General features: G+C 41.6%; 1 protein-coding gene across 5 annotated transcripts in view; it reads left to right on the forward strand.

Annotated features, from left to right (window-relative positions):
* Positions 1-24,820, forward strand: part of Ten-a (Teneurin-a transmembrane protein) — a 697,656-nt gene that overhangs the window by 246,611 nt on the left and 426,225 nt on the right. For all 5 annotated transcript variants that reach the window (XM_074111675.1, XM_074111674.1, XM_072006525.1 and 2 more), the window contains exons 3-4: positions 8,419-8,477; positions 22,626-22,871. In XM_074111675.1, the coding sequence (XP_073967776.1) occupies positions 22,637-22,871 (235 nt within the window). In that variant the 5' untranslated portion in view covers positions 8,419-8,477; positions 22,626-22,636. The remainder of the gene's footprint in view (positions 1-8,418; positions 8,478-22,625; positions 22,872-24,820) is intronic.

Genomic DNA, 24,820 nt, shown 5'->3' on the forward strand with positions numbered 1-24,820 from the left:
ATGTAATTAGGATGAGTTGTGACGCCGGCAGCAGCCAAACCCTTAGCTTCGTTGTCGGCTGAACAACTCCCTGGCCGTAGTCGTCGTCGACGATGGTCTACGTGTGCGTCGTCGTGGCAGATGCCGCGTGTCTACACGTGCACGCACACGCGCATGATCGCGTGCTTCTCCGCGTAATCTGCTTCGAGCAGACCCCGAGCCGAGGTTATTATTGTCGGCTCGGAGCTTGATCGTTCCTATCGAGCCAAGCATTAGCGTACAAATAATGCACGCGACTATCTGCTTGATCCTCGCTTTAATTGCCCGAATGATCGGGAACGAGGTCGTGTAATCGACTCTCCTACACTGGTAAAGTGTAGTCTCTCTCTTTCCCTCTCTCTCTCTCTCTCTTTCTCTCGTTGTTTTAGGTTCGCGTATGCAGGCTTGAGCTACACGGATCTGCAGCTACAAATAGGAAATCGACTCTGTATCTTGTGAAATATTTAGAATTGCCACGATATCGAGACACGAGTGTCGGGGAATGTTAAATTAACGGCGCTGGGCTTTGGTCAGAATTGTGAACGATGAAGTGAGAATTTTATGTATGTCATATACATATACATGCGTTATCAGGTAATAGAGTTTAGGATTCCTGAAAGATATTGTAGGGTTATTTGTAGGCTGCAGAAGTAAGTTTGTTCTACTTACTGAAATTGTAATGCTGCATTTATAGACTTTGTCTTATCGCAAAGCGCGGCTTTATGCAAAAAGTTCATTAATTCAAAGACAGATCGTACAATGTTGCTGCACTTTTGCTTATCGTTCCATCTGACTTCTACAGCTTGCCTACTTTCTACCAGTGATTAACCTATTCTGATAAATCCACTATCCATAATTCATTTTCACTACGTGTACACTATTATCTAAAAATTTATAGACCTAACCACACCATTTTAGATTGCTCTAAATCTATTCTACTATGTATTCTACTATGCTCCTAACGTGTTTCCTCACACTTTTCTATAGGAATTTACAAACGAACTTGCCCAAATAGCAAATTAAAAGATGTAACCAAATCGATTTCGATTTTGCGCGTTGCACGTGTTGCGATGTAACGATGGGATTGTCCCGTGGTTTTTGCGCACGTAATTGGCGCGAGCGCAGTTTATCGCGCGATTAAGGGAAGCCCGTTTCCCTCGTTCGAATTGAAATTCACCGTAAATGAAGCTCGAACGTTTCAAATTAAGACAGTTTCTCTAACCTTCGCTATACCTCCGGATAAACGGCGATCGTAAAGCCGTCCCCGCTCCATTACCGGTCGAAGAAACTTTATGCGCACCTACTTTCTCTAATTGCTGGTCGCCAGGATCGCCACTAAATTTCCTTGACAGAATCAGCCACACCCTGTCTAGAGCTCATCAGGGTAAAAGTCCGGAAAGACGGAAACGGTTAAAAGGGTGCCGCTGGCAGGAATAATGGTAAAAATTAACTTCCTCTTTCCATTTCATTTTGTTAACACGCTTTCGCGAAAAATGCATTTTTTCATTCACGATCCTTCGTCTTTCTTTTCAAAGAAACTCGTTCCATATCCGGTTGGAACGCAATATAAGACGCAAAAATTTAGATGATCTATTTTGTAGATTCTTCTTTCTTTTTTATGTGTTTCCCTTAATCTCGTAATACTGTATATCGTATATAAAAGTCTATGTTTATGGGTTTCTATGATATGTCTTATTTATCACTGCACAACCTTCCAAACAATTTGACAGCCACCGAAATATCCCATTGAATTCTAAAACACCTTGTACAAATGGGAAGAAACGGTGTGCAAATATCTCTTACTTCTATCATATTTCCTATTTTGCAATTTCGAAATGTGCCTTATTTATGTGCCGTACTCAGGCTATCGTTACACGCAGACAGCATCGAAAACGACATCGTCGATGACGGGTTGCTGAAACACGGCTCGCGTAGATTTTTCTTCGGACATCTGTTGGCCGATTGAAAGCCGGTCGATATTCGTGATGGGTGTCTTAAAAAAAAAAAAAAAAAAAAGGTTGGAGGAAGAGAAAAATGAGTGACGGGCAAAATGAAATACGTCATCGGTCGCGACGATATTTCATAGTTCCGGACGATCAATCCGGATGCGAGATTCCGGGGCTATTCGCTCACCGTTCCCACTACAAATTAAAGAAGCTTCCACCGCGTGGTGCCATTTTCCCTGGCAATCGTTGATCGTGTCTACTCTTCGTTTCCTCTTTCTACTCTTTCTTTTTATTCCACGTAACCTTACAATGATCGTTTGGTTCTTTTTCGAGCGAGTCTATAAAGAGATTTTAAGAAAGAGTCGTGCAATACCGATCGCCCTAAGTTTTATTGTTATATCTTGAGCTGAAGTCGGTGAAAAACGAAATTTAAAATTAATTTTATGGAGTTCAATAACAAAAATTGATAATTTCCAAGATTATAAATGTTGTAATCTCTACGAGACAAAATATCAGCTCTAGAAAATAACTTTTAACACTCGGAATATGAACGTTTAACGTATCAGAACAGTGAGAGCAATGGAATAAACAATATGTCACACGGAATTGTTATATTAATTCGTTCATCTAAAAAAAAAGTACTAGTATCTCAGGAAAAAAACCAGATAATTTTGATCGGTACTGCACGACAATATATTAAAGCAGATAGAATTTATAGTTATAAAGTAAATTATAATCATCAGAAAAATAGCAAAGTAAATTTAGAGTCGGGTAATATACAACACAGTGGAAAAGTCCCAATTTAGTCGGACATGAGATGTTCGGACGAAAACATCCGTAAACTTGTCCAAACAAAGTTCCATCAAATTGCCGGAACAATCAACCATTTCTCCAATTGCACGCTCGGCAATTATCATTTCTCCAAACTTCATTGCCCCAAACACGTTTTTCCTATGTGTTTTCAACGTCTCCGAAAATTCCGATTACAATTCCTTTGGTTAATCCGTCGAATTAGTTCACCCCACCCGATCAAGTTTCAATTTCTTAAAATCCGTCTCAGCGCGTTACGATCTATATATCCTGGAGCTCGGAACAGCCGGAGAATCGGCCCATCAGAGCGTTCGAATAATTAGCGAGATGGGACACTTATCTAAGTATCCGCAGTAGGTCGCAGAATGGTGCGTCAGAAGGATGAGAAGGAGTGTATGAGAACGTAAGAGAAAGACAAAGAAAGGGAGAAAGTGGGAAGATACGTCTTAGAGATACCAGAGGAAGTCTTCGGTTGGCTTGCTGGCGGTCCTCTAATTTCGATAATTACGGGTTAATGCGTTTAGCTGCGGCTACATACGTACCGGTAACATGATTCCAGCTTCTCGTAAGATAGCTGCAAATTAATTAAGCGGCTGCCATGGTTTGCCGAATAGTATGTGTTTATCGGTAGCTCGAGCGCTGGCATGTAGATCTTGTCTTTAGTCGAAGAACATTGCGGCCCGCGGAATTTATCGGCGTTCCTGGCTGCTCGACAGCTCGTACACCGTCGTATGGTTAATAATTGCGGTGCTTGTTCTCTTCGAACTTAATATTTTGGATATTTTGCGTAGAATTTCGATTTTTATTCCTCGTCTCTCCTGTCTTCCCTGTTTTTATTTTTTTTTTTTTTTATTTTTCATAAGCGAATATAAATGTAATTTTGTGAATAAATCTTGTCAAAGATATAAGCATGTGTTCGTATATTTTTGAAAGGTAGTATACTTGAACCCATTGCTACTAAATTTCCCTCTATGACGAAACAATATCGTGCGTTGCCATTTTTTCGGATACCCTCGCCTCGTGTTCCCTCCACACCCCCTTTGCCGCACCCTCTCTCAACCACTCTCACGGTTTTCGTCGCCTCCACCCTATCTGCATTCCTAGTCCCAACGAGCCGCAAAGGAATTCCAATTTTAAACAAAAGTTTCCTGACGGCGGCAACCTCTTTGCTTTCTTTCCCTCCTCCATCCACCCTTACACAATTCCGTCTCCCTCTTTCGTCACGTTTACTATATCTTACCCCTCTGTCGTCCATTTTACTCCTGTCTCGTTCTACTCGTCTGAATTTCTCCGTCATTTTCGTTCCTCGTACGGCCAACGTCGTGGATTCTAGGTTCGCGTTCACGCAAAGTGCTTCTAGACTATTGCTCCATCGCTATTTTGTTTACAACCCATCCCTAATCGCTGGAATTTTTTCTCCTTACACGAACCTCGACTGTTCGATACGCCGACCAGGCGATAAAATTGCGCTCGTCTTTTAAGTTCCCTCCGGGGAGAGGTGATGTCTCTGTGACAGCGCGCTTGCATCGTCTAGCAGGAAAAGCGGAGGCAAACGCGTGCGTTGATCGATACTTTATGCAGGCAGACAAGCGTTTCCACGATTTCGCTTCAGCGCACACGGGTAATCCCGTTCGAAGCATCGTGTACGACCTGCAGCTTCGTGTTCTCCAGAATTTTTGTCCTTACATGTTTCTCTGATGGAAGATCATCTGTTTCCGAGGAAGTTGAATAGCAATTTCTTAAAGTAACCTACGCAAAAGAATTATAAAATTTATTGAAAATTATAGGTCGATCAGTTTGTCTTGTGAGAGGTTCAAGTGACATCCTCCGCGCAGCTTGTACAACGCAAACCCTAAACAGCTGGATCGCACGTCCTTCTAATTATACGAACCTCGTTCTATTTGTACGAACGAAACACGAAAAGGAAAGCGTTAACGGTTCGAAGCGAGCATCCTCGTAGAAAAAGCATCCCTCGGCGAACAACGAACAGTAGAACGTCGGGACGCGGCGAGGACAGCGATAAACAAACGCTAATCCATAAATCCTCCGGCAAACGGGAGAAAGCACGCACTATATATGCGCGACGGCCGACTCGAGACGTATCAGTGCCGCGTCTGCTGCAATATCGATAAAACATTGATCCCCCATTCGTGCCTGAAGCCCGCCGTATAGGATTCGCACGGTTGCCGCGTGGCCCGCGCACACGTGCACACGCAGCCAGCTCGTGCATACGGGAACACCGTTTCCACGGGATTATATCCGACTGCACGGCGTGCGTACACCTCCTGCACGGTGGCATGGTACCTGCATCTATACGTATACATACATATATACATACTTACCCCTTCCTCCTCGTCCGCCTGTTCTCTATGTCTTCCACCCTCTAGCCGGTATGTAGCCAGGACCTCGCGTCTATCGGTATCGCGATCCGCACGCGAATCACGAAGACCGCGCCGCCAGGAATTCAACGATGATGGAATTTGGGTCGACGGTCTGACGATCTTCTTCTTCCTTCTCTACTCGTTTTTGCTTCCCCTTTTTCTTTCTTTCGTTTCTTTTTGATCGTTACTCTTCGGGGATGGGGGTAGTTGAACGCGAGCAACGAACGGGGTGCAACGAACTCTAGTCGAGAGAACAGATTTCGATGCGAATTCGATATCGTCGTTGTCTCGTGGGATATGGTGGTGGAGATTCTCCTTTTGGAATTTATAGGATGGCGAGAATTCTTCTTTTTTCTTCTTTTTTTTTTTTTTTTTTTTTTTTTTTTTTGAGGTATGTACGAAGGGTTTTATAAAGTGGAAAGTAATGTGAAACGTCCTTGGGTTTGGTCTGTTGTAAAAAGCAAACCGATGCACACGATTGCTCGTATCCGCTATTTCATGCCATTCCTTTGAACAATCTTGCTACTTAAGCCATTTACCAAGGGCATCGATTTGAAAAACAGATCTCATTAACTCACCCCTGAAACCGTCGCCTTGGTGCGATTAACTCGCGACATCAAACGCAATTACAACACATCGAACGTTTCACCCGTTCCCCACAGGGACTTTGTATTTATTTCGAACTATGAAACCCGAAGTAATCGAGAACATCGTCTGAGCCACGGTACACTCGCGTCCCATTGATGTCGGATTAATTTTATTCCCAGCTGCTCTGCGTTTCCCGTTCGCGATCATCTTTTCCGTTTAGCATCCGGATCAAAGCGGCGGAAATCACGCCGGCATAATCGCGCGCGATTCCGCTCTTCACCGCGGAACGTCCCAAGTGTCTCCAGACATGGAACGAAAGAGGATGGTGAAATGGCGGGGGTGGCACCCGCTTCTTGGCGGATCAAAGCGCGGATTTCCGTCGACGGCAACGAATTGGCAAACTTCTCTCTCTCTGAAGATAGAACAGTAATTATAAGGTCGACGACGACGACGACGACGACGACGACGACGACGACGACGACGACGGGAGCGCGAAAGGACCGGGGGGTGAGAGACCAAGGGGTGGCCAAGTGAGAGAGGCGAAGCGACAGACGAACACGCGATGGTCTCAAACACTGCGGTACAAAATTCACAATCTAATTCAACTAAGCAAATTACCAGCAACTTCCTGGGCGGCAGCTCTACGCACGCTGTCCCTTCGGCCTGCATTCCCAGAAACTTAGATCAAAGGGGCCGTCGATCTCCAACCCCCGGCCATTTTCTCCACCCTTTCGCCTCCCCTTCCCTCTCAACTTCCCTTCGTCCATGCTGCTCTTTCCGTCTCCTGTTTCGGAATATCGCCCGGGCCCCCTTTCATCTCCGCGTTTCATACTTCCGGCTTGTCTGTCGCGCCCGACACGCCGGCGAATATCGAATTCTGGCTGCTTGACCGGTGGCCCCTATGGAACCCTGTCTACGACGCTCGAGCCACTGCTCTATCCGGAATAGTCTGACAGGTTAGATAGGGTTTGCTGCAACGGGTTGAGTAACAGGTTACGCAAGTCCTGTTTTATTGGAAAGGAACCGATAGGAATCTGCTGGATGTTTTTGTTGCGTGACTAAGGTTTGTGTGGCGGTATCGAGTACTAGAGGGAAATCTGATTGACGTACGGTGTCCGATATTGTTACGATAACTCGGAATATCTTTGTTGTTTTTTGGGGGGAGGGGGGGATTGTGGTATAAGAGGGATTAAGGTTCAAAGAAATTGGGTATAGTATTGTATTTAACGTTGAATTAATGTTTTCGGTGCTACTTCGGTCGAATGAAAGCTTTTATGTCTATAAATTATTGAGTCCTGAAAATTGGAATGGACAAAACCACTGTTTTGTAGATGACACGACGATAGAAACACAGTATATGATTAATTGTTGAAGCAAGATTCCAATTTTTATTTAAATCTCGAGAGGTAATAGAATATGAGACAAAGCTTTATGACAGAACTACCTTGTATTTTAAAGGCAGGAAGGAATATAAAGTCTAAAGAAATGGAAGTATTTTATAACTCTGTGTTAAACTATCTTTCTTCAATCTATAGAAATTCTTTCTTTTTTTATACACAGCGGGATTTCACTGCTTAGCTCTTGATAGATTAGCAAAACTACAACGTTCAAAAATATTTAGTTCCAAATCCACGGGCAAAATGCCACTGTCCCTGACACCAGTAAAATCAACGGTGAATCGCCAAAAACACCCTCTGGCTTCCATTCTGAATTTCCACCTACTCCAGCTACTGTGTCGCGTAAATAGCAACAGGGAGAGGACAGAATCAAGAGGGATGCTGACGAGTACACGTAGACGCGAGTAGCAGGAGGACGAGGGTGGCAGAGGACGCAACACTTCCGGGACGCAATATCATTCGGAACGAGGCAGATTGTAATTCCCACTTGCTTGGTCTTCGGAGGTAGCAGGTAGCAGAAGCTACGTTTGTTGATTATCCGGCCGGTAAACAGGCGCATTGTTATCGATTGGGCCAACAATCTGCCGCCCCCCTCCTATATTGACGCAATACTGCCTCGCACTTGCATAATGAATGGTTGGCTAATGACCCTACGGAGGTTGCGGAAACCGCAGCCAGAGGATGGTAGGCCCGGGCCTCGAAGCACTTCCGGCATCAAACATGCACCGCTCGTGGATCCTCGGAATCCACGGGGTCTCCGGCCTGGCTCTCTCTCGACCCGTGTATCGTTCCAACATACCGTTCCGTAATAGGAACGCGGAGGTCGACTTTAATTCTTCATTAACCGAGCGCCAACAGAGAGCATCGCGCTACCGTGGCCAGATATCCAACTGGTTGGATATCCGCCGCGCGATACCGTTCGTAAATTTATTAAGCCCGAGTATAAATTTAACAAGGACTGTTTGTTACCTAGGTCGAAAGAGAGATTTGTAGATTCGCAAACTTGGGTTTGGTAGATCTTATTGGTCGACCTAATTGCGTCGGGGTTAACGGTATTTGGTAGGATTGAACTTAATCCTTTGGACATTATGAATGCCGAATATACAACCGCGAATAGGATGTTCTTCTCTTATGAATGGTGATCGTAACAGGTGTGAAGACACAAAGAAACAGTATTATAGCTTATATCGCGTTTAAAGTACGGTAGAGAAATATCTTACGTAAGATAATATCTGCTCCATGGATATATTTCACATATTCTGATTTCTTAATTTTCAGCTCTACCGAGCACGCGGACTCCAACAAGCAGATTCTGACCACCAGTCTGACGTGTCACTGTAAGTATATACTTTATCCATCTTACATGGCGGTGAATCTTAAGCTTACATAGCTTAAAGAAGACAATTCCAAAACCAAATATCACGTACACCTTCCAATATTCCGACAAATATACAACGTATACAAACTCGGTATAAAATTTCAAGCCGCTCCAGAACATACAGAAACGTAATCATAGATAGCGCTAGTAATTCAATTTCAAATCCGGTTGTCCAACGCGTATGCATCTATAACCCTATCCTCTGTCGCTCGAAACAAATCTCCACACAATCCCTTCTTCCCTCTCAACCGTTTAAAGTCCAATAATCATCCACAACGGTACAAAGCATCAGGTACAAAATACCTGCTTCGTCCCAGACTTGGCTCAATCAAATTGCCATCAATTACATCTCCCGTTGCAAGTACTCCGTTAAGTATCGTCCGGGACATCGTTGAGACCCGAGGGAGAAAGAAAACGAGACGCGAGACTCGACAATCGCCGGCTTTCCTCCCAACAGTGAATCGCACGCTTTTTACGCCACCCCGTTCAGCCGGTTGTGTAACTTCGTCCGTTTAATACGGGACGGTTCTTTTGTGTCCGGCTTTCTGTCACTTTCGCGGTTTCGCCGCACCTTTGGAAACACCGCGACGGTAGCTGACGACTTTTCCGCGTCGCAAGTTTCTCTTCTGTACAGCCGAGGGACCCGCGCGCGCAATAACGACCCTAATCTCCTTACGTCGTACCCGGCGCTGTTTTTGCCACGGCCCGAACGAAAGTGCTTACGCCGTTGACCAGTCGGCTATAAGGGACTTACAATTTACTTGCGCGTAAGAGGCTTTATGCGGCGCACCGCGCGTAAAACGTCGCGCCGCCCCGGTGGAATTTTACTTAATGTTCGTTCTGCTTTGCATTCTCGCGTCAGGGAGTTGACACCAGTCGGAAGAGAATAGCACGGGGCTTTATATCGCGGACTACGCCTCCGACTTTTCACGAGATCGCGGCTCGGACCGTCGTTAAAGGAGAAAGAGAAGAGGAAGAGAGGTTTTTCTCGCTGAAACGAAAGCCGGAATTATATACGATCCGGAAGAGGCGGTCACCAAGCAGAGGGGGACGTTTTTGCACGTCTTGGGAAACGAGCATCGTTACGGGTCTCGTTTCGAAGCGGTAATAGCCCCTCCGGATTGGCCGTGTTATAGTCTACAGGCAATTCGGTGACGTTTGATTTCGGACATAGGGTGGGTTTACTGTCTTGGTTAAGTGATTAATAAAGCTGGATTTTGGGAGGTTGGTACTGTAAATATATGTATGATGATATATGATGGGAGAAGGTTATTTCTAAAAATTTTGACGCATTTATGCCTCGTTCAGATTAGTCGATTTAATCCATTTCGAGTAATGTTATTCGACTAATGTGAAGGATAGAAACTTGAAAGTAGCAAAATAGTTGCTTGAATTCAAGTCTGAACGAAGTTGGAATATATATCTAGCCCTTTTAACGAAAAACATCAGTATACCTTACTTACTTTGCCGATTATTACGGCTCAAGTCTTTGAATTATTTTGAATGTAAATGAGATATATCAAATATGTGTGGAATTCCCATTTCACGTTATTAATAATGAAATATTACGAACCAAAATTTATTCGATTTGAATTTATCGTATAATTAAATATGCACATAATAAATGATATTCGGGACAATGACTAAAACTAATCTTATATTTAGATATTATCCAGCTTATCAATATAAATTAAATATTTATTCGATAAGTTTGTGTCGAATCGATTAGATATTATGCTTAAATTTGTTCATAAGGAAAGATGTAAAATAATAGCTAATATGTGCGAAAGTAACGTAAAAATCTTTAGACACATCTTACCGTCAAATTTCGTTCGACGTTGAAAAAACTTTTACCTGCGGCTTCTATCTTTTCCTATTAAATAATATGGCGCGTTTTAATCCATCTATAACGGAAGCCAATCAGTCACAAAATAATGGACGAAACGTGTGCTCAAATTTTTATATACGGACTATTTCACCGGACTCTGTCACATGAAATATGTCTGTTGTATTTAAAATCGCAATTTTTGTACGAAACATTTTTATGAAATTCTAAATGGAGCAAAAATATTTCAAGTGAAAAAGTTCAGCCGAAAACCATATATAATACAGTTTATTACATGCTTCAAAGTTTTTCACTATATCTATCGAATATGTTCCTCCTTAGATTGGAAGTTTTGCTCATTTTTCCACCCTCATCTTTTTAACAAAAGCACGAGGATTTTTTAACTTTTTTCAAACATTTTCTTTCTTTCTTTTAGGAACGTACGACTTTTTTAAATCAAATATTTCCTCTTTTCGTAGTTCAATATTATGTAAATTTTAGAACGTTTCTCTAGAAATGTTTTCATAACCCATGACTGTTCGATTGCTCTTTCGATTATGAGTCGAACGCTTCATTCCAGTTTAGCGATTTATTTTCGTGTTTCGTCAGCGTGGTCAGCCTTCAGTTGCTCGAGTCGTTTTCTCACCAATGTCGTCAAGATAGCCGCCGCGTAACGAGCATTTCCGGTAACCCGCGCACGATGCTTCTTGAAGTTTAAATTACTCGAGCTCGATGGCTCTTCGCCGATGAAAAAAATTCATCAAAAGTGCGCGTGGCCTTAAGTGTCGTGGTTTAAGTTACAATTTTTTGAACTTTAGAGTTAATAGTGGTATGCGTTACGTAATTACATTAAATTAATAAAGAAGTGCCGTGGAATGCGTTTTCGGTTCGTTTTATGGTTAAGAACGCCAGCAAGTGAGTTTGATGAAATTACATTTTTTTACGATGTTTGCAACTGAACGATTTTATTCGTTTTTCCGGAGAATACGAACGAATGTATGGGCACGTGCTCTGTCATAAAATTAAATAAATTTCTCTAAAAGAGGATACAATTACGACTGCTTTGGACTAAAATCTCGGTTAAAAATCTTTTTCTTTGTATTCTTTATTCCAGTATTCGTCAAAGTTTACGACATTGCGCGTGTCAATAGGGTCATTGCTGAACAGTACTTTTATTTATTTTAATTTCTCTTTTATTTTAGATTCTCATAAAATAACATTATTCGTAACAATGTTTTTTTTCTAAAAGAAAATGTTTTCAGAAATGTTCTTTGTATACTTTAGAATATACATTTTGTATATCTACGTTTTCTTCTATACATTCATAGAGAATGTCGTACAGAGTTTCCACGTGAACTTTGTTACCGTGTTTTATGATTAAAAATAGTATAAAAGTATTGTATGGACAAAGGTTCTTAAAAGCTTCGTTAACAGGTTCAAACAAACATAACGCGAAGATTATAGAAGCTATTTGTTTTTAGCAAGAAGAATGTGTTGCACATAAAATATACATAGAATAAATCCTATTTCGGCAAACCAATTTGCCATAATAAGCATCATGTTACATGGAAGTTACTCCTACTTTTAAAATTTCATTTTGTTTTCCAATTATATGGAATTAAGTTGCCACGTGTCTCGAAATTCAAATTTCCAAAAATAGCAAATGCTTTTATCGTATCATAAATCTGCTATACTCCTCTACCCTTAACGAGACGTTCATCGATGCAACAATCGATAATTCTCTAACTATTTGTTCTACATATACCAAAGTAAGAACACGTTCAAGTTTACTTCTCCACAAAACTACTGGCAGATCAAGTTCGTGAACTTCACGAAGTACCGTAATAACAATACAAGTCCAGCAACGCCATGAGCGAACGTTTACACAAAGACAGCAGTAAAACAAATCCGTTTTGCCTGGAACTCGGTAGGAACAGATCAAGGGCTACGCTACGTAATCTCAACGGGAGAGTCGTTGAATGGCCGCAACGGCTCGGTATTGGTTAGGAATGGCGGTCTAGCGGCGGCCAAAGTGAGTTTACATCGCAGTTAAGTTTCGCCTTAACGCGATGCCGAACTGCCTTCTCTCCCTCCATCACGTGGCAGTGTGTGACACGCGGATTTACCGACCATTTGGCAAATGAAGACGAAACTGCCTCGTAGATTACCGTGACCGCGATACACCACCGACAGCTGGAACCTCTAACGTGTATACCGGGCTTCCTTCCAACGTGATCGAAGCGATCGTCTGTCGGAAGCTACCCCCTTCAAATGTGTCTTTGTCTCTGCTTAATAGCGCGTTTCGTGCTCTGTCTCATTACACAGTGCTTGAATGATTTAGTTGTTAATTGTGGTTGCTTTAGTGCGCAACATTGTCCTCGGGATTGGGTCGTATCGCGAATCTTTTTTGAATAATCGGAAAAATATGAGGGGAAGACGATGAATTGTTTAAGGAAGGTTGCGTTTTTTTCATAGAAGCACACGGTGTTTCTTTTTAATGTGACTGAATTCCTTATTGAATAATAAGTAATTTGGAAGAAGATTTGTTTTGTCTGCTAACTTTCAAAATATAAAAAATAGAGTTTCAACGCTGGAACTCGAAGACTGCGAAACATTTTAAATTTATATTTGTATTATTTTCCACACAACTCGTTTCTCAGATAATTAAGTTTAGAGTAACAGAACGATTCACCGTGCACGCTTTATTATTCCTGACGGATTTCAAATTTACGAGAGAAAATAACTATTCTGCTTTTTTTTTTTCAGGGATCAAAAATTGTCATTCTATAAAGAGCATATCGAATATTTTGAATGTTTCGTACATAAAATATATGTATACGATATGAATTTTAAACAACGCAACTTCGAAGTGACAATTTTTGATCGTATAAAGTGACAATTTTTTATTAACTAAACACCCCCTTTATCTTTTTTTTTATAAAAATATTTTACAAAAGGAACTTCCTCCTTTAAACTGTATTTTCAATCGAAAGTGGAACTAATTAGAAGCTATGGTCAAGTGTTTACCATCTGACACGAGTCTAAGAAATTTATCACATTCTCCGGAATTACTGTCGAAATTGGGAGAAAAGGGAAGGTCGAAGTATCATTTTCCTTTATTGGAGGAAACATCGGTGGAATTGTTCATGAAGCTCAAAGCCATAAAAGGGGAAGAAACGGTTCAATAGCGGTGTCACCATTCGCGTCATGAAATTAAAAGCTTTCTTTCTCGATATCAGCCTTCGAATTATTCCAATTTATTGAACTAATAAACTTCAAGAAATTTAATAGACGAAGATTTAATAATGACTTTGAACGATGACGAATAACAGTAACTTTAATAGTTGAAAGACACGCACGACTATTTAATCCAAGAAATTTCGAATTAAACAAGAGAGTAGTAATGAAGTATAATATTTTATAAAATTAACCAAAAAAATCCACATTGATAATCTCACGAGACAGACTGGAGCATTTTCGAACCTAGAAATAGACGTTGCAATCGAGTTCGCAATCACTGCAGTTAGAGCTACGTCCTCTCTTTCTTGATCTCATTCGAGTCGCTTTTGAAAGATCCAGCAATGGTTCCGTTTGTCTTCAATCAACTGGTGCTTTAACCTGTGCAGACGGGCGAATGTGGAAATTCTTCTCTGTAATCAATTAAACGGTAATTTCTTCGTTCCTTTTGTTTTCCTTTCATCAATTGGCGTAAAGTTTCCATTCGATGTGATATCGTCAAAGAAGCAATGGGAAATCCAAATCATCGTTAATCAAATCTTATTTATTTGTTACTGTTAGAACAAGAAATATTAATTTTGCCATTATAGTTATAGTTAATTGATTATTGTTCATAAACAAGCGAACATAGGATATTCGTAGATATTATTTTACATCTGATGTTTTTATTATGTAAGTTACTAAATGAAACGGTATAAACATTCATATGTAATATTCGTACATTTCTGCAAATACAGGGAACGAACTTATCAGAATGAATTTTAGTGAAATTTGAAATTTTGTTCTTTAGTAAAGTCGTTAAAAAATGCATATCCTTTGTAGTTGACTGGACAGAAAACATTGCAACTATTTAAAACTCTATTACAACTTAGGAGAGTACCTGAATTTTCATGAACAGTACAATTGTTGCAAATTGTTTGTTTTACATGCAGATACTTTTTTGAGTTGAGTAAAAACAAATGAAACATCGAATTGGAATCTAAATGGATGCAAATACCATATCTGAAGTACTATGCAAACAAGCTTTTCATGTAAATATTTTTTTAAAAGCGACTGAAATTTTTATATGAAAAAATACGATAACAGAAGTATGTTCTTCAATTTCTTGAAGTGTTTATTGTTCAGTTACATACCGGACACCGAATATCGCGCCATGTATGCTTGTAAATTTAATTAGAAATATAAAATATCTATGATCTTTCTAGAAAATAATAAAGTCACGGAAGATTAAAAATTTGCAAAACCGTGCAACGTGTTCGTTTGTTCGACCAAAAATGAGATTCACGCCTGTGTTGATGAAAATATAATACATTAAACTGAAATTTCGTTCATTCTGATAAATATGAATTATTGTTTACATTTATTTTAATCAATCAGCGAAAAAATTTTTTCATTATCCGTACGATCGTTGATTGTCAATGTATTCGATTTGTTTGAAAATTACACGGCGTACATATATTTTTCATGTAACATCGACTCACCCCTATGCGTCGCGGTTTTTCGATCTCACGGAAGCAAACAAAATTTATGAGTAAATCGTTTCACCGTAACGTTATAACCTCATCCATCCTCATCGATTATCGTTGCTTTTAATATTCTCTCTCTCGTCCGCGCGAATCAACATCGTCCCTGAGTGCAGTCACTTTTGGAATACATTTCACGTCATGGTTGTTCGATAATCGTTTCGTTCAAAAACTTCAATTATTCGACATCCTATCTGTACGAAACGTGCACCAAGCTTAATCACATAAAATTTTGCTTAATAATTCCGAATCTTTCGGAAATTTTTAAAGGGCCTTTGATATCGACTAGATTAATAACATACCTAAATATCAAGCTCTTTCCTAGGCTATCTCTGTGATTTATCCTTCCGTTCCTCATCTGCGACGATTAGTATGTTATAAATCAAAGAGAGTGTTTAATCCCAAGAATGGAAGCTGTGCAATGGCTTTATATAAACTTCATACAACAACATATAAAATTCACATAGTTTCTCAAAGTATCTCAACTAACTTTTCTATTTCTATTCTCGGGTACATCTTAGAAGATCAGGTCGAAAGTTGGAAACAGCTTAGAACCAATTTCTTTCCCTTTTGACAACTTAAGTATACTTTAACTCCATCACTTTCCGCTGAAATTATTCACACGGGAATTATACGAAAGCTAATGTACGGATTTAAAAATAAACTCTCCAAATTTTCTTCTTTTTTTTTTCATTTTACAAGGTACATTTTTTACGTTTTTACTACTAGACATAACTATAGAGAATATCACAAACGTATATCAAGAAAAATGCAATTCGAAACGAAAAAATAAAGCAGAAGCTGGAACACGTCTGACCGCGTACGATAGTCTAACGAGTTTGCAGAGGCAGGATGTAATCACGATGGCAAAGGTCCCGATATTTAAATTCATCTTTATCCGTGGATCCGATCGGAACACGGCGATCCGTAACGAAAGTTAACGAGATGGTGTTAATTAAATCCAACACATAGAATCTCTGGGCTGGTGGGAAAATTCGACAATGGACGCGCATACAGGACTATGTATACAGTCACACACGAATACATGAGAGGTTGTGATCGCGCATAAAGGCGCGTGTACGCGCTTACAGGAGAGGCACAGAGAGCAGGATCGACGAGCAGACGAGCGAACCGAGCTGGTCGGAGGTTCGATGAATCGATGACCGCTTTTAGTAATGATGTGTACATGGCAGGCGGTCCTCTCCCGATGGAACGTCCGGGGTCAGCGTAGTAGAACGTCGCGCTGGTACGTTGCCTCGTGTGTAGTGGCAGCCAGAGTTTGCCAAGGGGGACTTATTACGTCCCTGGAATTACCATATAAATTATCGCGTGATGAACCCACCGGAGTGCGAAACGGTGCATGCTCCGGCCTTTGTCGAGGTTTCGGTTATGGTTAATCGGCCACGCCGTTTAATTGACATTCTGCGCCGCAAAATACCGCCTGTCCTACGCCTCGTGTAATTTTCTTCGTCTCTCAGCCGCCGCGAATCGCCGTTCGCTTCCTCCTTTTGGCAAAGGGCGATCATCGATCGAGTCGCGTCATGCAATTTGACCTTGCCCATAGCGAAATAGTGGATGTTGTCTTAGATTTTAGTGGCGTGATTAGATCGACAGTACGAATAGGCCAGATTATTTAACGAGGAAAGAATCGGTCTCTCCTTCCGATTCTTCCGACTTCAAACCGCGTCACGTCGCTACGCGGCTTTTCGTTCAACGAAACAGTTCAACCTAAATACGTCGCGGCGTCTCACGTGCATTTGATGCGCAATGGTGGCGGCGTCACGCGTGCCACGGTATATGTAAAAGGCAATCGTGGATTCCGCGTGTCGCTTACAAAGCAAATTTAATGACGCACGTAATACACGCCGAGAGTGTCTCGCCACGGAGAGACGTGATTAGCGGTTATTCAAATTTTCACGAGGAGAGCGTAGTCATCGAAGGTGGCGAGAAGGAAGAACGTTCAGGGAGGAGAACCGAAAAGGACGTCGAGGGCTTCATCGACAAGATTACAGACAGACATAATTATCCAGTATGGCGAGATGACGCGAATAGAAGGCGGCAGGTACGGTGTCTGAACGTTTAAGATCCAAAGCGTGGCCTTCCTGTTGACGAGCGTAGGGGATCCACGTCTACGAGGCACGATGAATATGCAAAATTCTCGGTGTCGGTCTCACGAACCATATCCGACGGTACGACCGGGGCCACGGCCTATGTTTCATGCATTCAGATGCCCTTCTTACCATCGTGTCGTCCAGCTTGGCCGTGGAACAGTTGAACAATGTCGCCGGCTGTCGCGTTCATTAGGTGCCGTTTAAAAAGTCGCTCGTCGACATTTCACACAAAATTCCCGCCACGAGCAGTGCCATGCAAATCCCGCTCAATTCGCGCGAACACGGGGAAACTCTTAAAGCCTTTTATAGTGTGCCTCCTCTAAGACTGAATTCGTGGCCTGAAACTCCGAGTGCCACTATATTCTCCAGCCTAGGTATTACGACGCGACGTTTCTCGCGGTTTTACGTTCTGCACACACGTTCCACGGTATGTCCGCTGTGAGCGAGTGTGCGCGCGTTCGTGTGGCTCCCTGACTTTTTAACCTCTCTCTGAGAGGCTCCCGCAGACTGATTTATGTTTACCGGGGCCGAGAGGGAGGTGGAATTCGGTGACCGCTTAACTTGTTCTCGTTCTTTCACCGTTCTTGGAAACTTGTTTGCGTTATCGTCGCAGAGGAACTTCGCTTGATGTTCTTTGAATTCGATTAAAGAATTCTTGAGCTGGCTGGCGGGCTTGAGTAACGGTAGTTATTTAACAAGTGGCTTAAGTCACGAAACGAAGCATTGTTAGAAGGTAGGTACGTGACAATGTATTTTAGGAATGGATTTGCTTGTTACAATGGATATATTAATTACTTTATATAATTGATATATCTCCTATTTTCTTTACAATTACAAAGATGTTATACAAAAAATGTTTCACTAAAGTAAATACACTAGAATTGCTATTTGATAATACACGTTACAAATATCGCAAAAGTATAGAAGATTAGCGACATTTTCCATCCAGTACGACGATTTTAATTGTAATAAAATCGTGCTAGTCGTTTTGTTCCAATATATTTCCGAAGATGTCAGACGAGGAGCCTGGATCGTAAGTTCAGCATCGGTTAATAAATCCCTGACAACGGGCGGCTCGGCTGAAACAATCCCAGCCTCCGGTTCTGACTCCTACTTTTGTCCAGGAAATTAGAGTCATCGCGACGTTGTTTGCCCGACGAGAGGCAGCGGCGTCATATTTCACGCACGAGCGAAACTTGAGAATCGTAATTGAACGCGAGAGGAAACTCCCTTGTGCCGGGAAGAAGGGAAGATTCGTTGGACACATCCGACGTCAAGACGAGCACAGGCATTAGGAAAAAAGTTATTCTTATTACCAGGACGGGTCACACGTGTATATTATTGCCAAGAAGTTATCCCGGTTCTCCACGGCAACGGACCAGCCAGAACGTGCAACTTTTTCGATACTTTCTTAACGACGATCTCGCGTCGCTTTCATAACTTGCCGTAGACATGCATTGTCTAGGATTCGGTCGTTTTTGGCGATTATCGTGACGCCAGTATAGATCTCTTTTTACCGCTATATAGTCCGGCGACGTGATATTAGCGTCATATGAGTGTGATAACATATGGTTAGTACATAATAAATCCGTAGTTTCATAAACTCAACGAGGGAAACTGAGCGGAAATTTTTGTGCCCTTAAATTTAAAATACTGATAATTTTCCTGAGAATTTAGCTTTCTATTTCTAAAACAAGCCTTATGACATAACGCGTATCGTCTTTTGACGTAACTGCAAAACCATGAATTGCAAGGATGCTGAAGGGCCTGAAATGTCATCGGGTAGTAAATTCAATTCTATTCGCTTCTGCTTTTAAAACGCTTGGCGTATGTTAAATAATTTTTTCATCGGATTTTTTTATCAGTTCGGGAATGTTTCGCTAGGATCCAAGGAAAAGCAACGAACGTAAAAGATCTATCAAATACATACTTCTTACGAGGTAACCTCTTCCTGGAAGATATTCCCTAAGAATGGGAAAGTAGTTAAAGGGGGCATCACGCGGACCGTTTCATAAAAGAACGGATGGTCCTCTTTTTCTTTATATACAAAGCCTAACGTTTTACATCGCAGGAAGAATACGCTCGCTATGTATAGTCAGCAACTCCGCGACAGGATTCCGCGTTAAAGTTTTTATATTGTACAAGACTGTCATATTATCGGCCGTTAATGCCACGTGTTATAAGTTATAGCAATAAGAGTGCCCTACACGGTTGAGTAGTCCGCGTTTATGGCTCCTTATGAAAGTGTTCTATTAAAAGGACGGATGCTGTTCTTAATATGTGAAACGAACAGTGAGAGAACGATGGTCGTAAATGATGTGCCATAAAGTGCTTTATTTTGTAACATCATGCAGAATCGTCATTGTGTTTTTCCATAAACGAAGATTGCTCTAAAATCGAAATAAACGCAATTTATTCACGTAGCGATTCTCAGCTCGTCATTTTTCGTTGTTATATTGAATGGACAAAATTTGTGCGATTTAAATAGGTTTTGAGATTTTGACCCACTATAATCGTTTCGTGATTTTTGCCGCTACTCGCGTTCCTTTATCGGCACTGGGAAATTATTCAAAATAATTTCAATGCCATTTTTACGATATTTCGAAATTATTGAGGATTATTCGTGGTCGGTCAAAGGTCATTGCGAGGTTAACTCATTTTAATGCACTTGTAAATCATTTGAGATCAGTTTACCAATATTCATAGTGTAGATAATAATCGTACTAAAGATATATCTAGTTCATTTACGATGAATCAAATCAATCGTTTCAAATTAAACTAATTTCCATGGAATTGAAAATTACTCAAAGGCACTGAAGCCATGTCTAGTAACATCTAATCAATTAACCAATTCCGTGTCACGCTGCGATTGGAACTAAAAACCAGCCTTGCGATTCTCCGAAGTCAACAGACATCGAATTCCAAACTAATACCACAACAGCGATCAAACTTCGATTGAAGTGAGTTTCGAGTCTCACGAAATTTTAGCTTCCCCGCTATGAAGGTGTACGTTTCTGGCGGGGGTTGAGTAGGGTTCGTTAATTCGACGCCAAGTTTTCCGATTCACTTACGGTTTGACAAGTCCGCCACGTTCCGGGCGCGCCTACACGCGAGCGAAGAAGGAGTAGTCTGAAGGGTCGGTGAAACAAAACATCGTAAAGCACCCTCTCGTCTGTAGAGGATGCGACCTGTTAGCCCGGCATTCAGGCAAGTGAGAAAAGTGGCTGTTAGAGGTAGCCGGCGATGCATAAGGACTCGTTTCCAGAGGACAAGTTATCCGTGCCATTGAGATTTATTCGAGGTAACCGTCCATGTTACAATACATATGTCAGCGTGTAGAAAATATCTCCTAAACTAATTGCTTTCTTTTTCATAAATAATTTAACCTTTTTATTACGAAAATGACGAAGCTGCATCCATTATAGCATATGCGCTTGTTGATGCGTCGATTGTCTGACTAGCGGCTAATTCTATATATACCTATGACGCACAGATGGTCTGACCAACAATTGATTCTACTTATGTACATGACACCGAGACTGTCTGACTAATGGTTAACTCTACTGGCGTATACGATGCTTTAATTGTCTGTCTAATGGTTAATTCTACTACCGCATATGGTACGTTAATTGTCTGACTTGCAATTAATACTACTGACACACGTACATCGTGTCGATCGTCTGACTAAAGATTAATTCCACTTACGCAAACGCTGTCCCGATTGTCCGACTAACTGTTAATATTACTGATTCATACGGTGCGCCAATTGTCTGACCAACGGTTAACAGATTGTCTGACGGTTAATTCTACTTACCTGTATGGTGCATAGATTATCTGACTAACGATTAATTCGTGTATTCCGATATATTCGTGTATGCTATAGTGTGCATAACGTTGCTAACTTGAGCAGTTAACTTTTTCCAACGAATTTTTTTTCACATTTCTAAGAATAGCATGGATGGTGCGTTAAAAGTAATTTAAAGTTATTTTACTATCGTATATATATATATAATATTTCGTTGCCGAACGGCCACGCATTCGAAACGAACAGCAGAGACGGAGTATCACGTTCGCGTTTTTTTGATAAACTTTCGACTAACGGGAATTTTTAGTTGCTCTTAATTTCGAGGCCGGCTCGTTCTCGCACCACTGCCTCTCGTTCGCCCATCCTCCCGGCTCAGCGCCGCTGAAATCGACGTGGTTCAAGTGGTTTTCAACGTTCTCCCAGAACCTGAATATTTATTTGCTCTTCCACAGAGATGTTGACCCGGAGCGTTTGAAATTGAAACGAACGTGGCAGCCGATGGTTTCTGGACCGTGTAAAAACCTCTGGTGTAACCGACGGATATACGTTGCATGAACATTTTTTCCCACACCTCCTTCATTCGGTGTCGGCTTGTCTATTGTTACCAGTGTTGTATTTACTAAGCTTAGTTAGTTAGTTAGCAAGTTAGCACAGGTAGTAGCGAGTGAAATTAGATAACAAGTAAAAATGACAGGTAATTACCTACGTATATTCTATGTGTAATGATCAAACGAAAGCTGGGGATACGATTGGACGTAATTCAAATCATTTTTATCGATGAATTTTTCGAGATGCTCCTTTAATAAAAAGGAAGTGATACGAATCCCTGTTCAGAATATTTAATTACTCGGGTTATCTCATCTGTACGTAGGACAGGGTCTTCTAAGATCGATAGCAGCTTGAATGTGTACGGGATCGGATAATTGAGTGGTGGATACCTCTCGAAATTCCCATGGAGACGTCCTCGTAGCGAGTAGCTCTCCCTTGATTACAGAGACAGCTGATTGATGCTTCGGGGTACGATCCGGCTAGCTCGATCGACCACCTTAAGATCACTCGCTGTTCTTTGGACTATGAAATTTCGGTTTCGATTCGCCGCCGCGAATGCCACAGACGTTACGCGTCATCTATATTTCTCTTCTGTTTAACCCTTCCGTGATTGCGAAAAATCATTTCTTATTTATTGGCGAATGGAATGCATGGAATTCAGTTCTTCGTTTCACCGTTGGGAAAATATTATGCGTGCCATATTTGTGTCGTTGTACACTGATTTCTGGAAATAAATGGACGAATTTTAGAGAAAATATATTTGTACAAGTACCTCTCGATTATTTTTAAGACGATTTAATAAAATACACGCTGACTACGCAGTGTTATCTTCCAATTTATATTCTACTATATATCGTATCCTGCTATCTTTCCTAAAGTTTCTTCCTGTTCAAAGATACAAAGAACCGTTTCCCATTTTTCCCCAACTACTACCCCTTTCGGTATCTGAACGCTACGTACGTATAACTCGGCTACGAATTCCAATGAATTGAATATTCTACAAATTTGCACGCTTCGTTACAGGCAATTTCGCTCATGTGTATCCTTATGTTGGCAGATGCTGCAGTGATGGACGGTGAGGGTACGCTGGGCCGCGGTCACGGAAATGGGGGCCGTGGGCTGCGCCGTCAACGGTCCCTGGAATGGCGAGAGAGGCGCGGTTACGGGCCTAGTGCCCAGTCGAGCAGCGACGACGAGGAAAATTCCCGTCACGCCGTTGGTGCCGCGTCCGTTTCATCCGCCGGTAGAGGCGCTCGCAGTCCAGGCCAGGTCTTCGCCTCCCTCTTGGCGCAGCAGTATGGAAGTGAGTGATGATATAATTGATGTTTAATGCTTTGATCGAAAGCCTCGCACCAGCGGTACGGGAAAAAGTTTGGCGGATGTAGGTGGCCGGTATTCGTCGAGGTGTCTGTGTTTGGGCAAAGGAACGGTGTTTGATGGGAGTTGCCGTGAAACGTATTGGGAGGGAATTGGTAATTTATCGAAGGGACTGCGGATTTCCTGGGTAGCAGCAGGGAAAAGTATTGCATCACCGTGATTGATTTTATTCTGCTTGGAATATCAGTTTCCTTTGTCCGTTTGAGATCCTTTGGAATTTCTAATGGCCTTTCTAATTGATTGCTCCGTTGGAATAAATAAGGAACAGCGATAGTATATGTTGTCTTTTAACGTTACTTTTTAATCGATTGCTTATTAAAGGAGGAATCGATAATTGATAGTAATTTTTAAAATAGATATTCAAGTCGTTCTTAATGAAACGATGCTTCTGCGGTTTAAACACGATTACAAATATCTCTAACTTAATGAAAAAAAGAAACTTAAAAGAAATTGGAGCCAGCGATTTGAAGCAAAGTGAAATACTACAATAATTCTATACAAATATCTACAACCAGCGTAAAAAAGGATCTCGCAACGAGAAGTACAACCGTTATCTTCATTAAGCGGAAACACGGTTCGCGACTCATCGAGCCCGTCCGCCTCCTAGACAAAAGAAATTAACGTAACGATTCGACTTCTAAGGCGTAGCTCTGATTGGATGACCCTTCGTTCGGCCAGTCTTCCGGCTGGATTCAAACGAACTTTAACGAGCGACTTAATGAGCAACCTATGAACTTTCAATTGCAACAATTAAATCGGCCGCGCGAAACGAACAGGTCGGGGAAATAGCCGCGCGAACAGGCGCGATCATCGAGTAATGGCCTGTCGAAGCGAAGAGAGAGCTTCGTTCTGGACGCGGCTTAACGATACACACTGGCTGACTGACGGCAACTTTTTCCCCTTTTTTTTTATTTCTTTCGACTCGATCTGCCGCTGCCAATAATAAAGTTCACGGTGGCTCGTTCATCATATTCCATCAAACAGGCGCAGACCACGCTCTCGGCCATTCGGTTCAACCTTCCTCTCCTCCTCCATCTCCTGTTCCACCGCTTCCCGCTTCCATAATCTTCCTTCGACTCCCTGGCAAACGCGTAGATTAAAGGATTTACGAAATTAGTTTTACTTCCTCGCGTCGTCTACGAGCGCGGCCGGATATTAAGTTCGGAGGCGAAATCCCAGATTGCCAAGCGTGGGGTGCTCGCAGCACCGCGTCGTGGACCGTGTTCCAGTAAACAATATCTTAAAAATGCAGCGCTGCCCGCTTACCGTCCGCATTTGCATCTTGGTTAATACAGGTATTCCGTGACCACCAGTTGTATCTCTACTAAACAAGACTTTATAAAAACTTGCTTCCTATAATATGGAAGAAAAATAAATTGAATTTAGACTTCGTGATTAATAATAAAATACTAGATTACTGGTCGTATGTATTGTCTATGGATCATCGTGATATAGTCTTGTAGTATTGGAGTCGTGATAATAAAAAAGAGTGAGATTCCAGCACAACAATTGTCGATGCCAAAAGGACATCTTCGTATTTTCGCATGCACGACATTTCGTCGAACGGATTAATCTCGTTTCATGTAATTTCGCCTAAAATTTGTATCAAATTGGTAGTAAGTATCATTACTCAATAAGATCGATTTTGGGGCATAGATTGACGCGGTACGTTTAGAAACGAGGTTTCAAACGATGCGATCGATATTTGAATGGATATTTTCAACGACTCTGTTTGTATCCACGGATAATTATCCGTATACGATTATACCATTGCTTTCGTTTGCGATTCGTTTGCGTATTCCGTGTATCGATTACGCGATTCGTTTGCGGTACGCCGTATAAATATCACACGCCACATAACTGCATTATCATTGA

Source organism: Bombus fervidus, chromosome 1 (genome assembly GCF_041682495.2).
Source record: "Bombus fervidus isolate BK054 chromosome 1, iyBomFerv1, whole genome shotgun sequence".
Taxonomy (NCBI): Eukaryota; Metazoa; Arthropoda; class Insecta; order Hymenoptera; family Apidae; genus Bombus; species Bombus fervidus.